Below are 18,816 nucleotides of genomic sequence, written 5' to 3' on the forward strand. Positions count from 1 at the left end.
GGAGGAAAACGGGCCCACGCTACACTTGACCCCTTAATAATAAGAATAGCACTTTGAGCCATTTTCAAATGGGACAAGACAACTCGAAACAACGCCATGCTTCAGAAATAAATCATGGCCCTACCTAGATACATAATTCACCCAAATTCCGGATTTGATTCTATCAGTTGCCTTGCCTTGGAAATACTACTCTCCTAATCCCAAACTCAGAAAAAGATACCTGGCCTCAACTATGTGCCTTTACAAAATGGGCATGTGTGCGTGTGCGTGTGCGTGTGAGAGAGAGAGAGAGAGAGAGAGAGAGGATAGGGCAATGTAACATACTACAGCTTAAAACGCTCTACAGAACACCAAATATGTCGAATACATTTACCCTAAAACGAGACTTTTTACATGCATTTGCCAAATCTACACACTAAAAAAAAAAAAGACATGATGCTAGGTTAGGCGGTGAAGAAGGTAAACCGAGTTTATATATACAGTGCGTCAGAAACGCACACATTAGAGAGAGAGAGAGAGAGAGAGAGGACTAAACAAAGGCCTGGTGTACAGACCTCAAATGGCCATAGCAATCATCACTGCTCCCAAAGAATTCCAGACAAACCCAGCATATGTGCTTCCCGCATCTACACTCAATATGGTTGCAACCATCTGTCTTCTCAATTGTAGACCCGCACACCGGGCAGTTCTTCACGTGTTCTTTGCCCTTGCACCAATCCCTCAGCGACGAATCTGGATCTTCCTTGAATTCACGGTATTTCTCACATGACAGGAACGGGTGATACTCCATGTGACACCGGTTACACGTCTCCACAAAACATGCCCCGCACACAAATGGCTTCCCGAATGTACCAGGCTCTGCTACCCTGTAAACTGAAGGGCAGTCAGGCGATGGGCAGAACCTGAAAGAACCCTTACTCAGTGCCACAAATGCCCCAAGAGAAGCTCTGAAAAGCTCCTCTAACTTCTCGGCTGATAATAGAGACCTCAAGTCAGTAAGCAAAATGAGAGCCCCGCACCCCTCGTGCATACAGCGCATGGGAAAACTGTCCTGGCTTTTGATGGCAGACTCACACTGCTCCACTAAGCACAAGCGGCAAAAAACATGCATACAGTCTTCAAGCTTGTAACCATCCTCTACTTCACACAAGCAAATTGGGCAGGCGTCTTTATTGTCCACCCTCTGTGCTAACGCAGTACTCATCTGTGCAATCTCATAAACTTCATCTTCAACTTTTTGCTTTACGTCTTTCTTACCAGAAATTGAGATGACATGGCGTCGAGAATTGAGGGTGAACTCCACACCAGGAAATTTTTCTTTTAGGCCCTGCAGATCCGGGCCAAACTTCTTGACCACTTCCTTCATCAGGTCAGGGGGCATACCTCCACCCCGAAGACGGATTTCAAGTTGCTTTCTCTCATATAGGGTCAGAAGGGACTGAATTAATCTATGTTGTGCCACATCAATCTTTTTCAGAGCGCCAAATATCTTTACACTTAGGGTGTGTCTGTCAAAAAGAATGTAGGTTCCTGTCTCTCGCTGAAGTGACTTCATGAGCATGATGGCGTCCCTAGAAAACAACAGTTTTACAACTGTTGGAGTGAGGCCGGCATGCTCTATAGTCCTCCCTCTCATGAGCTGCTCTAGAGGTCTTCTCAAATCTGCCACAGTTTTTGTAGCATTGGCAGATATATTTACCCGATAGGAACCATTCTCGTTTTTCTCTAGATAACATTCAGCACCTGTGAGCAAAAAGTCATGAATGTCAGCAAGTAGGTAAATATCAAACATTGTAGGATTATATTGAAAGTTACTTAAATGTCAAACATTGCAGGATTATCTTGAAAGTTACTTGAACATTTATAGATTAACAATAGACACATCCCATGATTATGGACCCACATTAAAATCCATTGCCAGGAATATAAAATCAGAACCTTTGGCATATCTGTGTAACACGGGAATGAAGTTAGTTTTGTCTTGCGGGAAGTGAGGATTTTAACCTGTTCTGACAAAAACATCAAACCACGTACAACATACTACAAGAAGAATTAACAAAAATTGAAAGAGAGAAAATGATATCCAACATGGCTAGGAAAATATGCATAAAATAAACCTTCCTGCCGTGAATTCAAACCATTTAACAATCATAACCAGTGTGATTTGAGTTCCCAAATGTCTCACAGTGACCTCAAAATCAAATGCAGTCCAATATTGAAGGTAAAAATAATTGGAGACAACCTTCAACATCCTAAACTCTTGATCTTAGGGGTGCATGTATCCTAAAGAAGCATCAATACAAATTTGGGTGCACAAAATGATATGCAAAGTGACAAAATGCAATGACTAAGAAAACAAGGCTACTACTATTGCATGAATACTCCAAAAAAAACATTTTTTTTATTATTAGTGTTCATGAACTTTTTATCCAAAATGCCATGAAAGTATTGAATAAGTATCTTAATCCAATATTAAGATACCAATCATTCCATAATAACGACGATGCAAAAAAAAAATCCAGTGTAAAACTACCATACATTTTAATAATATGATACATCCAACATGACGACATCATTCATTTTTTCCCTTTCTTAATAGGTATATAAAAAGAGTCATGTTTCTAACAGGAACCCTGTCCCAACTATGGTTTTCTTCGAAGATAGAATTGAAAGAGAGGGAGAAATGGAGAGAAATGAGGTAGAAACATAGAGAAAGTAGGGAGAGAATTGAATTCTGTATTCATGAACACTGCAAACAGTTTGAGTGTTTTATATAGCCACTCTTACATGTAGTTTTCTCAGAATATTGTAGTTATCACTACAGTTATGAACTATATAATTAGTTATCAACTCTATAACCGAAAATAAAATTAGTAATCGAAAATAAAATTAATAATCAGCTGCATTCAAGGGCTTGGATGTCTGCCTACATCCAGGTCGTGACAGTTTCCATATTGTAAAAGTTGGTTCCACATATTAACTATGTGATGGAACATAATCATATCAATTATCTTCATTCACCATCATCTCATGAAACTTTTCCATATGAAGATGGTGTTGGAATGTTATCTCATCGTTCTTTCATTAAAGGGTGGTTTTAAGAAGGGCATCCAGCATAAAATTGTTCCACATTGTTATTTTGTATGGATTTGTTATCTCATGTGAGTTTTAGAAGTCGACTAAACTATGAATGTCGTGCCATTGACCCTAACAATAATGCACAGTTGACGATATAATGTGAAAAAGGAACAGCCTTAAGGAGGCAAACCCTACACAAAAGCAAACCAAATGAAGGGAGGCCCCCCCCTTGAGAATGGTTCTGTGACATAAAAACTCTGTTTCTCTACACTGTGGAAAGCTCCACTATTTCTCTCCTTCCAAATATGTCATAGAACATATAAAGCAATAGTCCTCCACATAACATTATCCTACTCAAACAAGCCCTTATCCAAGGTAACAAAAAGTCTATCATGGAAGCCAGCATCACCAAATGTAACACACAGCATACTCCAAGACGCAATTCATTTGTTACCCAAAAACTGGTTGTATTTGAAGATTTTACACCAAAAAGAATTATAAAATCTCTATGTCTGTTACGCTGTCCATCAAATTTCCAACCCATAAACACTCATGTCGTAGACTTGTCAACAAATAAAAATAATTTAAAAAAATGAGTAACATACCAGTTGAAGTTGTCCTACAAATATTTTTTAGTGTCCAATGAGAATGTCCAATATATGTTGGAAAAAATGCAACACCCAAAATAAAGTTTTCGAGCTTCCAAGATACATCCTAATGAAGTAGGATATGGATACATGGACTCTTCGTGATCATTGAAATACATAGCACAATGTTAGATACTTTGATACAAGATTACCATCATCATTTAGAAATGTGCACAAAACTTAAGGAGAGTTGAAATATGTTTGGGCCACAATACCTCTCCCACTTACAAGCAAATCTCCATGAACTTTTTCCTGAATGAACCATTATTTCAAAAAAACTCAATCTTATTCAGTCTAATAAATAAGATAAATAAGGGGTACTAGTATAATTAATTTTAAATACTTGTATGTATATATATACTCTTGTATTGTACACTCTTAGTGAAATATACACATTATTTTTATTCACATAACACAGTCATTCCTTTTTTAACTATTTATGGGAGTGTTAATGATTAAGCACCCTGCCCCTCCCAAACCTGACTAAAAAACAAGGGAAATGTTCAAAACTTATCCATTTACTAACTGTTCTCCATATAAAAGCCAAAACACGGAATGCAACCAGGAAAAGTCATTTTCATCACGTTCCATGCTAAATTACAATTGAATTCCAAACTGTTTAAAGAAAATAAAACAAGCCTAATCTATATATAGTTATGAAATAGTTGTGTCAGAAAAGACACTTGAAAAGTTGATACCTTTTGATAAACAAGCAATGACAAGATAACAAAATCACATTAAAAACAGAAAAAAAATCAGGAAGAGAGCAGTAGGACACAGCAGAAAATAATTCCAAATTTGGGGGAAAACTATAAAATATATGTAATTAACTAATTCATCAATATAAGAGATCCAAACCCTTTCGATGCCGGAATCTTGCAAGGAGATATTCCAATTGTTCCTTGATAACAGAATAGACATATGCAGGACAGGATACTGAGCTACGAAACAACCGCTGACACTTTATCTTCTGCCACGGAAGACATCCAGGCAATACCTTCCCTTCAATTTGCTCTAGAGCTTTTGCTGCCTCCAAATGTAGACTTCCGTGGAACATGATCAAGGCTCTCATGAAAACATCCTTAGGATCAGGTGGGAAGACCTGGACACGTACAAAATAACCAACAGGGTTCTTCTTAGGCATAAAGGGGGAGATTTCTCTGAGAAGTGCTTGCTCACAAGCACTACATGCAGGATTTTCCACAGCGTCTCCCCTCAGCAGGAAGAAGTCCAAAATCTTCCTATCTGTTGCAGTTCTTAATATATCTAAAATTTCATCCTCTGAGAGTCCTCTGTCAAGTCCACTTATCATAACACTGTCCATGTACTTCATGCTAGCTTCACAGCGTACATAGTTTCCTCCAATTACCAAGTTAGAGAAATCATCAACAATAGAATTAACATCCTGCCTGTCACATTTGACAAAAGCCCGCCCCTTACTGTACCTACGCGGCCAATATACTTTTGCTCTAACAGCAGCAAATGAAAACATTTTATGATCACCTCCAAATGTGCTCTGTGAAGGAATTATTTTCAACAAAGCACCGTTATATTCAACTAGATTCAACTCAGCAGCTTTCTCAGCAGCATCAGGACTAAGAAATGTTACCTTGCCCCACTTTTCCTTCTCATCACTGTCTTGTCCAGTGCTTGTAAATTTGTGCACCCCACAAATACTACCTGAGGCACTTTTCTCCAAAAATGTCAAAAGCTCCTTATCATCAACAGCATTCGCATCTGAATAAAACACATCAACAGTCAAACATCTCTTTTCAAGCTCCAGATGTTTTATCTCTGCACCAGCTCCAAATAAAGCAACAGAAGGTGAGATACTAGGTCCTCCATGATATAAGCATTTTTCCACACACTCATTCTGCAACCATTTTCTTTCAAAATCCAAAACATCATTTACAAGGTTACTGGCCTTCTCCATGTCTTGTGAAGAGGCAAATAAGTGAACTTCATTCTGCTCAACATTAACCTCAATGCCAATCCTTTCATCCATACAAGCTGTTCTTAAGCGAGAAACAAGATTAAGGAGATTGCTGTTGGACTTCCCACAGAATCTTTTTAGTAATGTACAGCCAAACCCATTCAAAACCCTCAACTGAAGCTTGCAATTCTCCATTCTTGGGGCATCAAATAGTGGTTGAGGACAAAGGTTAGACAAATATCCATAATCAAAAGCAGTCACACAGACCAAATATTGATTGGATATTGATAGAATGTCACCAAAAACTACCCAACTAGGCCTTTGACTAAAACTTAGCAATGAACATGAAGGGTGCAACTGAACATGCTGGCCAGATAATGCAACCTCATATCCAAGTTGATCATAGCCGGAATACATAGCTACATTCTCTGCAAGGGAAGATAGTATAGCATTTTTCAAATGTTCATCATGTTCAGTAGAAACCTGCGAATCCCAAAGCCAGTAACTTGGAATAATGAGATTGAGCTCACTCTGAAGGCAAGTTTCCAATTCAAAGACTGTGTCTTCACATCTCCGCATGGATTTGGCATTGATGCTATTCTCCCAACACCACTTATTTCTCTTTTCTCGATGCACACCTTCCCATTCTTTGTAAACAGAGAGCAGAGTGAACAGGTCACCAGAGTGATGAGAAAATTGCACCTTGAGGCAATCAGATTTAAGCTTGTCTTCTTCATTACCAACTCTGCAAAATATGCTATTGGCATTTGCCATGACAGCAGCAAGAACAACACCCTCTTTACCCAAGTGGTGATTGACGCATTCAAGAATAATTTTGCCCAGCCGTGGTTCAATACCCAACCTAACCAATTTCAGTCCATCCTTAGTTAATTCCAATTCATCGTTCTTCAATACAACAGCGCCCAGCTGAATAAGATTTCTAATGGCCATATCAATTGCAGTTGCGCTTGGTGCTTCAACAAAATCAAAACTTTGTACATCTTTTATGCCCAAAGCAAGAATCCTTAGAACTGCTACACCAAGATGAACTCTACAAATCTCAGGTTCCTGATGAGGACGCATCAAATCAAAATCATATTCAGAATAAAGCCTATAACACCTTCCCGGTTCAGTCCTCCCAGCACGACCAGCTCGCTGATTCGCAGAACTCTGGCTGATACTGCAAACTTTGAGCACATTCATACCAGTGCCAGGTTCGAACTTACTCTCTTTCACCATGCCAGAATCAACTACATACTTCACCCCTGGAATTGTCAATGATGTCTCAGCAACATTTGTGGCAAATATCACTTTTCTTTTGCCTGGATGGTCAATAAAAACACAAAGCTGATCTTCATAAGAAAGTTTTCCGTGTAAGGGTAGTGCAACAGCATTGGGAGCTTGGAACTTTTCACATGCCCATTCTACTTCCATCTGAGAAGTTAGGAAGGCAAGAATTGTCCCACCTTTCTCTGTTCTATGGATATCAGTCACCAACCTCACAACATCAGAAGCATATGAAGCAATGCCAGCAGAATCAGAACTGCTTCCAGTTGCACTGGGGACATAGGTTATGTCAACCGGAAAGCTTCTGCCTGTGACATAAAAGGTCTCACAACAAAAAAAGTACTCTGCAAGCTGGATTGAATCAGCTGTTGCAGACATTATGATCAGCCTAAGATTGTCCCTCTGACAAAGTAAATTTTTCAACAATGCTAAAAGGAGATCGGTGTTTAAGCTTCTTTCATGTGCCTCATCAATAATGATACATGAAATCCCTGATAAATTGTTATCTTTCATATAGTGCTGCAACAAGCAGTAGTCTGTCATGAACAATATCTTGGAATTAAACTGCTGAGCAGATGCATATGCTGGACAAGATACGACTGAATTATCTAGATAGCATCCAAAACTTTCCTCTTTAACTCTTTGAGCCAAGGAGACAGCTGCAAGTTTGCGAGGCTGAGTACATACAATGGAGTCATTACCAGCCACTCCTGAATCGGCAAGAAACTGAACCAATTGGGTACTCTTCCCTGAACCAGTTTCTCCAATCAATACCGTTACCTATACAAATGGCATTAAAGACAACCAAAATTGCAGAAGAAATCAGAATAATTCTTCATATCATCAATACCGTGAACACTATGAACTTATAGATAAAACTCCCAAGTCTAGTAAACTCCTAAGAATATACAAACTACTAATAATTATCCTAAGTTTTAAAAGCAGATTACATTCCTAGAAAACAGGATTAAATCACATTCAACTAGATTACAATAACTAATTTACAACAGATAAATAAAACACAAAACATATAAATAAAACAGATAAATTGAATTTAGATAGCATCCTTATCTTCTTAGTTCTTGGCTTTGCTTTTCCTCGTCAACACTCCCCCTCAAGCTGGGGAGTGGATGTCAATCATACCCAGCTTGTTTACTAGAACTTCAAATTGAGTGCTAGGCAATCCTTTGGTGAAGATATCTGCAACTTGATGGCTGGATGGTACATAAGCAATCTATATGAGACCAGAATCCAATTTTTTCTTTAGGAAATGTTTGTCATTTTCAATATGTTTTGTCTTATCATGATGCACCGAGTTATAAGCTATGCTGATAGTCGATTGGTTGTCTCCCAACAGCTCAATAGTTTTTTGCACTGAAATCTTCAAATCTTCTAGGATAATTTTCACCCATAAAAGCTCACACACACCTAGAGCCATAGTTCTAAATTCGACTTCAACACTAGATCTAGCTACCACCCATTGCTTCTTACTCCTCCGAGATATCAAATTCCCCTCTAGGAATACACAATACTCAGTTGTGGATCTTCTATCCACAAGAGAACCACCATAATCCGCATATGTATAGACTTGAATCTTCAAATCAGCCCCAAGAGTGAATAGCATCCCTTTCCCTAGAGTGGCTTTGAGATAACTTAGGATTTTTCTCATTGCATTTATATGAGCTTCAATAGGGTTATGCATAAACTGACTTACTAGGCTAACAGCAAAGGATATGTCAGGCCTAGTATGAGAAAGGTATATTAGCATCCTTACCAAGCGTTGGAATCTCCCTTTGTTTACATCCTTTTCATCAGTATTTGCTCGTAATTTCGTGTTGGGATTGACTGGAACCCTTGCCCCTTTTCCTCTTAGTAGCCCAGTTTCAGCAAATAGATCTAGGACGTATTTCCATTAGGACAAGAAGGTACATTCCTTGGAGTGGGCCACTTCGATGCCTAAGAAGTACTTTAATGGTCCAAGGTCTTTTATCTCAAACTCTCGGGCTAAGTTCTATTTAGGCAGCCTTGTTCATTCAAATCATTCCCTGTTACCACAATGTCATCGACATATACAACTAGAGAAATTACCTTCTCTCCTTTATGTTTGATGAATAAGGTGTGATCCCCCTGACTTTGGTGATATCCCATAGATGACATAGCCTTTGAGAATCTGTCAAACCAAGCCCGGGGATTGCTTGAGCCCATATAATGTCTTCTTGAGTTTACATACTTAATTGTGCCTTGTTTCTTCATGCTGATATCCTAGAGGTAGTTCCATGAAGACCTCTTCCTCTAAATCTCCATGTAAAAAGGCATTCTTGACATCAAGTTGCAGCAATTTCCATCCACAATTAGCTGCCAATGCTAGGAGAACTCTAACAATAGTCATTCTAGCCATTAGTGTGAATGTTTCTAGATAATCTATGCCAAAAGACTGTGTATAGCCTTTGGCAACCAGCCATGCGTTATACATGTCAAGTGTCCCATCAACCTTGTATTTCACATTAAAAATCCACCTACAACCTACCCATTTTATCACCTTTGGCCTAGTACCAGCTCCCATGTATTTTTTTTTTTTAGTGCTCTCATTTCTTCTAACATGGCCTCTTTCCAGTTGGTATCTTTTACTGCCTCCTCCACTGATTTGGGAATAGCCATTGTATCCAACGAAGTCAAGAAGCTTTTATGGATAGGAGATAGGTGATGATAGGATAGTTAGTTGGCCAATGGGTGTTTGGTACAAGTTCTAACCCCTTTTCGGATAGCAATAGGCAAGTCCAAATTTGTAGGCTCAGGTTGAGTTTGAGGTGGGTTCGAAATGTTGGGTGAGTTCTCACAGTATGGTATTTCCAAACCAGGATCCAGGGCTAGTGTCGAGTGTGGCTAAAGATCACCAATGGAGTGTCTTCTCCTGTATACATAGGGAGAGCCCTTATACCTAATAGGAGATATAAGCCTAGAATCTGCCTGCTTAGTGGGAGAAACCGATGGAATTGGGGAGGCATGCATTGGGTCGACAAGAAGAATAGGATTAGTATTATGATGTGAATGACTAGGAACCAATGGAGCTGTTTCAAGAATAGGACTGAGGTATTCCCACTCTATATTAGCTGGTTTACTAGTGTCTTGCTTGGCTGGAATTCGGTTAAAGAATGACTGGGATTCAATGAAAGTGACATCCTTTGAGACAGAATTTATGGGTGATAGCATTTATACCCCTTTTTGGTCGGAGAATATCCAAGGAAAACACATTTAAGGGCCCTAGGATCCAATTTGTCTCTACGTATTTTGAGTATGTGGACAAAACAAACACATCCAAACACCTTTAGAGGTAATGGTGTATGGAGATTGAGGTCAGGGAAAAATGATGCTAGAAGCTGGAAAGGGCTTTTACCATTAAGAATCCTAGAAAGAACCCTATTGATAACATAGGTGGCTATCAACACAGCTTCACCCCAAAAATATTTTGGTACATGATGATGATGTAGGATAGTTTGGGTGACATTAAGGAGGTGTCTCGTCTTCCTTTCAGCTACCCCATTCTGTCGAGATGTATCAATACAAGATGATTCATAGATAATGCCCTCTTTTTGTAAGTAATTATGTAAGCAATTGTTAAAGTAATCTCTTGCATTATCGGTTCTAAACCTTTTTATAGATGTGCCAAATTGGGTGTGAATCATTTTACAAAATGAGAACAACACAGACCCAATGGCAACCTTATCTTTTAGAAGGAACACCCAACACATACGAGTACAATCATCGATAAAGGTTAAGAACCATTTTGCCCCAAAACAGTTTGGTATTTTGGATGGCCCCCAAACATCAAAGTGAATCAAATTAAATGGTTTAGAGGAAAATTTATAGTTGATAGGATAAGAGACTCAGTGATGTTTAGCAATAATACATTCATCACACTTAAAACTACTAGGATCTAGAGAATTTAACAAATCTGGAAACATTTGTTTTAACAAGACAAATGGAGGGTGACCTAATCTAAAGTGATGTAACCAAGTAGTAGAAAGATTAGAAGCTGACTAGGAGGAGTAGGCCATACCATGTTGTCTCCTCGTAGGACAATGACTCTTCCCTTCCAAGATATAGAACCTATTATGAACCTTAGCCACACCAATCATCTTCCCCGTGTCCTTGGCCTAAAACTTACACATGTGAGGTGAGAATACAACCAAGAAATTCAAATCCTTGGTTAGCTTATGAATAGAAACCAGGTTTGTAGTTAATCTTGGGACGTGTAGGACCTGATTAAGAGGCAGCCAAGGGATTAAAGTTACTATGCCCTTTCCAGAAATTGGGACAAAGGCTCCATTTGCAATGGTGATTTGTTTAGTTGGTTCAATGATGTCATAGGTTTCAAAGGCATGGAGATCAAGGGTCATATGATATGTGGCTCTTGAATCAAGGATCCATAGGCTATTCTTATCATTTTTTGAAGTTGTAAAAGTCTCAAGGGTAAGAGTTTTACCTTGTTGTACCAAGGAACAGGATGCTCCATCTTGGAATGTCTGAAGAAAGGCCTTTAATTTTCCTAGCTCCTCTGAGTTTAACAGAGTAGGATCAGCCTCTGTTGAATCCACTTTATTAGTTTCTTCTCTGGAATCTTTATTGGATAGGTAGGTTTGGTGCTTCATATTTTTGAAACCTCCAATCCTGCTTAAGACCACTTCTTTCGCATGCAACTTGAAGCATGTTTCCCTAATGTGCTGTGGCCTTTTGCAAAAAGTGCACCATTGCCCTTCACAATTAGGTCCATGATTCTGAAATCCAGGTTGAAATTTAGATTTTCCAGGGATCTGAACTCTAAGTTTGCCACTCCTCCTCCTCCTCCTTGTTTACTAATCATTAGTGCTGACCCTTCACAATCGTTGTTGTGTTTTGTAAGCATGGCGTATCTTCGATTTTTCTCACCCCTAATGATGGAAAACATTTCATTTAAGTTAGGGAATTTCTCCTCACCCAGGACTTGAATCCTCACTTGATCAAATTCTGAATTTAGACCGGCTAGAAACTCAACTATTCAATCTCTCTCAACAATCTGATTAAGAGTAGCAACATCCTCTTCGTACACCATTTTGATAGCTTAATAGTGATCAAGCTCCAACCATAATCCTTTCATCTGGTTGTAGTACTCCATCACTGTCAACTGCCCTTGCTTGATAGAGTTTATCTTTGTTTTAACTTCAAAGATTACCGAAGCATCCTTGACTTTCGAGAAGATTTGTTGGACAGTCTCCCATACCTCCTTGGTTGTGCTTAGGAACATAAAATTCCTACTAATCTCTTGTTGCATTGAACTCCACAGCCAAGACATAATTCGTGAGTCTTCCAAATCTCAGGTCGTGAAGGCTGGAACTGCTTCCTTTGGTGGAATTTCAATTAGGTGATTCCCTTTCCCACATCCTTTGAGGAGAATCTTGACTAGTTGAGCCCATTGTAGATAATTCCTACCGTCTAACCAATAGGACTGGTGAACACTCGGCAATTCACTAGCTATAGGGGATTGATCAACTAGAACTATTTCTCCAATTATGGCGGAAAAGGGTGTGTTGACATCTATAGTCTTGACATGATCTCCAGGGGAAAAAAAAAAACACGTAAAACAATGAAGGTTCTAACGGATGGGAAAAGAGGTTGTGCACTAAAGGCACTAGGGTTGTTGGTAGATTAGGCCGAAAATGAGTGGCTCTAATACTGTGTAGAAGAAATCAGAATAATTCTTCGTATCATCAATACCGAGAATACTATGAACTTATAGACACAAACTCCTAATCATTCTCCTAAGTTTTAGGAGCAGATTACATTCCTAAAAATTAGGATTAGATCACATTATACTAGATTATAACAACTAATTTACAACAGATAAATAAAACACAAAACATATAAACAAAACAGATAAATTGAATTTAGATAGCATCCTTATCTTCTTAGTTCTAGGCTTTGCTTTTCCTCGTCAACAAAAATGATTAGAAAGAAAAGAAAAGAAACTCATAAGTTTTACACAAGAAAATGGATTCATAAACTTGTACATAGGCAGATTTAAAGCTGAATTCAAAACATGAAAGCTGAGCGCAGGAAAATATAGCATCTCCAATCAATATCATTTTCCATGCAAAAGGCAACTGGAAGAGGGAAAAAAAATTTCTCCAACATAGAAACTTTTGATATAACTCTACTTGCGGATTGAGTAATCCCCTCAACAATTCTAGTGTTGAAGGTGTTCCTCCTATTTGCAGGCAGTCCTAAGCTCAGATAAATGAGGATGGCATTATGTAGCCAAATGCTAGCATAAAACTAACTATTGAGGGGCATAAACAACTATAATGAATTCTAGACAATGAGTAAATCGTTGGGGTGTACCCCCCTCTTAGAGACTATATTACCAAGTGCAGTGAAAAATAAGCTGAAGTGGCAGTTGCATAAATGCTGAACGTAGTGTTAAATCTGCAAAGATTCTCACATTTTCATAGACAAATCTGAGTAAATATGACAAAGTCAGTCTAAGATCAAGATTTTAAGGGGTTGGATCATAAAACATCAGAAATTTGACAGAAAAACATATGGAAGTGGCAGATGTGATGACCAAGATAACTAATATTATTTGTCTCCAAGAGAAGAGATGGCTTGTTGAGAAGGCTAAAATATTAATTGAGTCTGAATATAAACTTTAGCACTCAAGGAAGGATCATACAGGGAATGGAGTGCTGATAATTATGGATAAAACCTTAAATGATGTAGTGGATATGAAAAGAGCAGGAGACATGACTAGTACAAATAAGGATGTTCTATAAGATGAGCACAGATATTGGCAGTATATATGTACCACAAGTTGGTATTAGGAGCAAGGCAGAACCAAGCGGAGCTGGAAGGGGCAATGCGCAATGCGCCCCCCCCCCCCCCCCCCCCAAAAAAAAAAGAAAAAAAACCCAAAAAAAGTGCTACACATTTTAGTTGTACAAACAATAGGAAGGAGTCAAATTCACATATACAGATGTACATAGAGCTTAATGTATCATAACGGAAGCATTTCATTTCCAATTTAAACAATTCCTAACTAGCACACAAACACATCAGACATTTATACATTTTCCAATTGTTGGAAATCAGCTAAACAAGAATACAGTTGGAAAAAAACACCTTTATCCAATCCTAGCACAGCATCACACCCGCATTCCTAGAGTTGATAAATTACATAATTTCATATATCAGGAAGCTAATCTGAACAATGTTACCATTCAAGAATATGATACACTATAACACCAATATTTTGGTACTTATCAGAACGTCCACATTCAGAAACAAATTACCATGTAAATATACCTGCAATCACACACACTCCTGTATTGTTCACGTGAGTTCAAAAGAAACATCTTAATTTAAAAAAAAAATAAAGAATAAACAAAAACTATAACTTATAATAATGTTTATATTCACTGTCATGCATTCACGATCTAAATACATGACAACAAATTAGGTTGCGATATAATTAACGAAATTGCTTACATTATTTTAGTTGCACAAATTTTGTCGGTGTAAGTTTGGTCCGCCTATGAACTTTTTTCTGGTTCCACCCCTGATTAGGAGAAAACATAATGATAAAATTTTGGAAAGACTAGAAGAGGCTAGACCAAGGAATATATTCAGATGAGAAGACCATTATATTTATAGCAGATAACTTAAATGCTCACATGAGCAAAGAAGTAAATGGGTATAGAGATGTGTGTGGAGGTTATGGATTTGGAAACAGAAATAATGAGGCTAATATCATGTTCAAGAAGCAGGATGAGCACTTGGTCATGTATAAAAATGACTTGTCAACTACCCAAATAGACTACTCTCTCATGAGGCAAAAAGATCTCTTGGGTAAAGTTATATCAGGAGAACACCTAACCACTAGACATAGGCTTATGGTCCTTCACGTCCCACTCAAAAAAATGAAGAAGAATGACACAAAACAAAGCCCAAGAATCAAATGGTGGGATTTAATATGAAAGACAAGTTATTTTCAAGGAAAGTCAGGCAAAAGAGATTGGACTGCAGAATAAGAGACTAATTGAATGTGGATTGAGATGGTTGTTGCTATTCAAAATATGACAAAACAATTCTAAGAGAGTTAAAGCAAAAGGTTTCAAACCAGAAAGAGTTGCAGTGGTACAATATGGAGAGGTACAGCACCAAGAGAGATTGCTATAAGATTTTACATACATGTTATAACGAAGAAACCTGAATAGTTTGCAGCCAAGAAAAAAAAAAAAAGAGCAATGAAGGCAGCTAGAAAAGCAAAATTACGAGCTTATGAAAATTTGTACCACCCACTTGACACAAAAGATGGGGAAAGAAATATGCTTATCTAAAACAAGAGAAAGAAAAACAATGAATTTGAGCTAAATGAAAATGCAGAAAAGATGAAGACAAGAAGTCACTAGTAAATGAGAGCAATCAAAAAGAGATGGAATGTGTATTTCTCAGTCATTCAATGAAGGTGGAGAAATAAGTGTTACGTTGGGATATCTTAGTAATTTTGAAGAAGTTAGTAATTACATGTGCTATAGACCAATTTGTCTAAATGAAAGAAATAAAGTATGAAAAAAATGGACAATATTAAAACAGTTGGACCAAATAATATCTCAATAGAAACGTGGAAATAAATGGAAGAAGGAATTTTTTTTATTAATGAAATTATCTAATGTTATCCTTAAAATAATATGTTGAAGAATATAAATAAGAAAAGAGTAAGTTTAAATTATTTCTTCCATGGATGGGAAGCAAGAGATAAGGTTACTGTGGAAGAAAAGATAAAGAGAATTACAAACTAAAGAGATAAGAGGAAGAAGTGATAAAGCAGTTCCAGAAAAGAGGGGAAGAGATCAGTTAACCAAATTCAAAGTTTTTGATTTATCTGTAACATTTGAGTATAGTTTGAATTTGTTTGTATTTTAGGAGATATTTTAGGTTAGCTTGTGTATATATTTCATCTCAAAGTTCAATACAAGCCAAAGAAACATATTTTCCATTTAGCCTATAAATACTTGAGATAATCCTCCTATTCACTCGTGTTGTTCAAATTTGTTCATGGTATTAGAGCCACCAGTTTTTGTGGCAGAACTTCTTTCCTCAACCTATGTGCCGTAGAGTTCTAGGGTGCACATAATGGCTGGAAACCAAGCAGCCAGTGAAACATCCACCACTGTCCCTAATCCAATTAGAGCCACAAAGATTCCTGCCGCTCCAATGTCACCTGACAGCCACTCTCTTCATATTACTCAGCATAAACTGAATAAAACCAACTTTAGAGAATGGTCTCAATCAATTCAACTGGTGATTAAGGGCAAAGGGAAGGTTGGATACCTTGCAGAAGCAACACCTATGCCCGACATGGAAGCAGCGACCTATGGTATTTGGGAAGCTGAAAATTCCATTGTCATGGCTTGGTTAATCAACTCTATGGAACCAAAAATTGAAAGAACATACCTATTCTACAAAACAGCCAAGGAGATCTAGGAAGCAGTGCAAGAAATATACTCTCACATGGAAAATACAACTCACTGTTTTGAAATCCAATTTGCTATCCAGACAGCAAAGCAACAACTCAATCATTAAATATTATCATATTTTGACAAAGTTGTGGTACGAAATGGACTTGTTCTATGAGATTTGTGAATAAAATAATGTATGTATTTCACCAAATGTATAATGCAAGAGAAAATATATATATATATATATTTATATAGACACACAGCAAGTATTCTAAGTTAATTACACTAATACCCCTTACTTATTTAACACTCCCCTCAAGCTAGAGCATATATTATTGAGCATGCCCAATTTGGTACAAATATAATTCACATGAGGACCTCTAAGTGACATGGTGAGTAAATCACTCAATTGATCATTGGAACCCACATGCTATAAATAAAGCCCCAAAGAGCACATTTTCTCTAACAAAGTGACAATCAATTTCAATATGTTTGGTTCTCTCATGAAACACAAGATTAAAAGCAATATGCATTACAACCTAATTGTCACAAATCAATTGCATAGACTTGACCTGAGTAGCTCCTAACTCCTCAATTAATTGTTTCATCCACATTAGCCCATATGTTGTTATAGCCATTGCCCTATATTCAACTTCTATATTGGACTTAGCCACAATAGTTTGTTTCTTACTTTTCCAAAAGACTAAGTTTCCACCAACAAATACACAATATCTAGAAGTGAATCGCCTATCACTAGAAGATCATGCCCAATCAACATTCGTATATTCCACAATCTAAATGTGTCCATGATTATGATACAATACACATCGACCAGAGGCAGCCTTAATATACCAAAGAATACAAATCACTGCATCCCAGTGACTATCACAAGAAAAATCCAAGAATAGACTTATCACAGTCACAACAAATGAAACATCAAGACATGTGACTGTGAGGTAATTAAACTTCCCAACTAATTGACGATAACGCCCAGGATCAAAAAGAGGCTCCCCCTATCCTAGTAACAAGATATTCGGATCCATTAGGGTATCTATTGGCTTACATCCAAGCAACCTTATCTCCTCTAGGATATCCAAGGAATACTTTCATTGAGAAATATAAATGTCCTACTTTGATCGAGCTACCTCAATACCCAAAAAATATTTCAAGAGAGCCAAATCCTTAGTCTGAAACTATTGGTGAAGATGTACCTTCAATTAAGTGATACCAACATATTCATCCCTTGTAAGTACTATATCATCAACATATACCAGTAGAAGAAAGTAGAAGAATGTGGGAGTCAAACTAAGAGCGATGAAAAACAGAATGATGAGCTCCACTATGAGTTAACCCAAACTCAATAACAGTTAAACTGAATCGACCAAACCAAGCTCGAGGAGTTTAGGCCATATAAGGATATTTGAAGACAATACACCAGCCCAAACTCCCCCTGAGCAACAAAGCCAAGAGGTTGCTCCATATACACCTCTTCCTGTAAATTGCCATGAAAAAAAGGCATTTTTGATGTCCAGTTGATGAAGAGGCCAATGAAACATAGCAGCAAAGAACAAGAAAATGTGAACAAATAAGATCTTAGCAACAGGAGAAAACGTATTGCCATAATCAATACCAAAAACTTGAGCGTATCCTTTTGGCAACAAGGCGAGCCTTAAGACGATCAATCTGGCCGTCAGAACCAACTTTAACAATGTAAATCCAGTGACAACTAACAATAAACTTAACCTTGAGAAGAGGTACAAAATCCTAGTGGAATGTAAGGTAGACATTTCTTCAACCATAGCAACCCGCCACCCGGGATGGGAAAGAGCTTCTAAAACAAATTTAGGAAGAGAAACAGAAGATAAAGAATAAACAAAAGCAAAATATCCAGGGGACAGAGAATTATAACTAACAAAATGAGAAATGGAATGGAGAGTAGTGCAATGACAAGTACCTTTACAAAGAGCAATAGGTAAGTCAAGATCAAAAACCGAGGGAGACAAACTAGAGAAGGATAAACCAATGGGCACAGAGGATGAGTCAGTGGACGACTCCATTGGACTGGCGACAATAGGCGCTACAGATGGGACCACAGTTTGAGGAAACCACTGATAGACCTAAAGATTGAGGCGAGATGCAAGGTGATGGAGGAGGGGGAGAAGAGGAAAGGTCCAGAAAAGTAACAAGCAAAGGTAAGCTAGTAGACGTGGACTCAGAGAACTCAAACGAAAGGAGAAAATAAGGAGATGACTCAAAGAAAGTAACATCCGCGGAAAAAAATTGCGAGCTAATTGAGGAGAGTAGCAACGATACCCCTTTTGAAGGCATGAATAATCAAGAAAAACACATTTAAGAAACGAGCAAATAGATTATCACGACC

The 18,816-nt window shown here is 37.8% G+C and overlaps 1 protein-coding gene across 1 annotated transcript in view; it reads right to left on the reverse strand.

Annotated features, from left to right (window-relative positions):
* Window positions 1-345: 345 nt before the first annotated feature.
* The window catches only part of LOC127803300 (ATP-dependent RNA helicase DEAH11, chloroplastic-like), a 37,019-nt gene continuing 18,548 nt past the window's right edge, over window positions 346-18,816 (reverse strand). Inside the window, exons 2-3 of the mRNA XM_052339425.1 lie at window positions 4,584-7,725; window positions 346-1,743 (exon numbers count right to left, since the gene is read on the reverse strand). Of these exons, the coding sequence (XP_052195385.1) occupies window positions 530-1,743; window positions 4,584-7,725 (4,356 nt within the window). The 3' untranslated portion in view covers window positions 346-529. The remainder of the gene's footprint in view (window positions 1,744-4,583; window positions 7,726-18,816) is intronic.

The sequence above is a fragment of the Diospyros lotus genome, chromosome 6 (assembly GCF_014633365.1).
Source record: "Diospyros lotus cultivar Yz01 chromosome 6, ASM1463336v1, whole genome shotgun sequence".
In the NCBI taxonomy this organism is placed as follows: Eukaryota; Viridiplantae; Streptophyta; class Magnoliopsida; order Ericales; family Ebenaceae; genus Diospyros; species Diospyros lotus.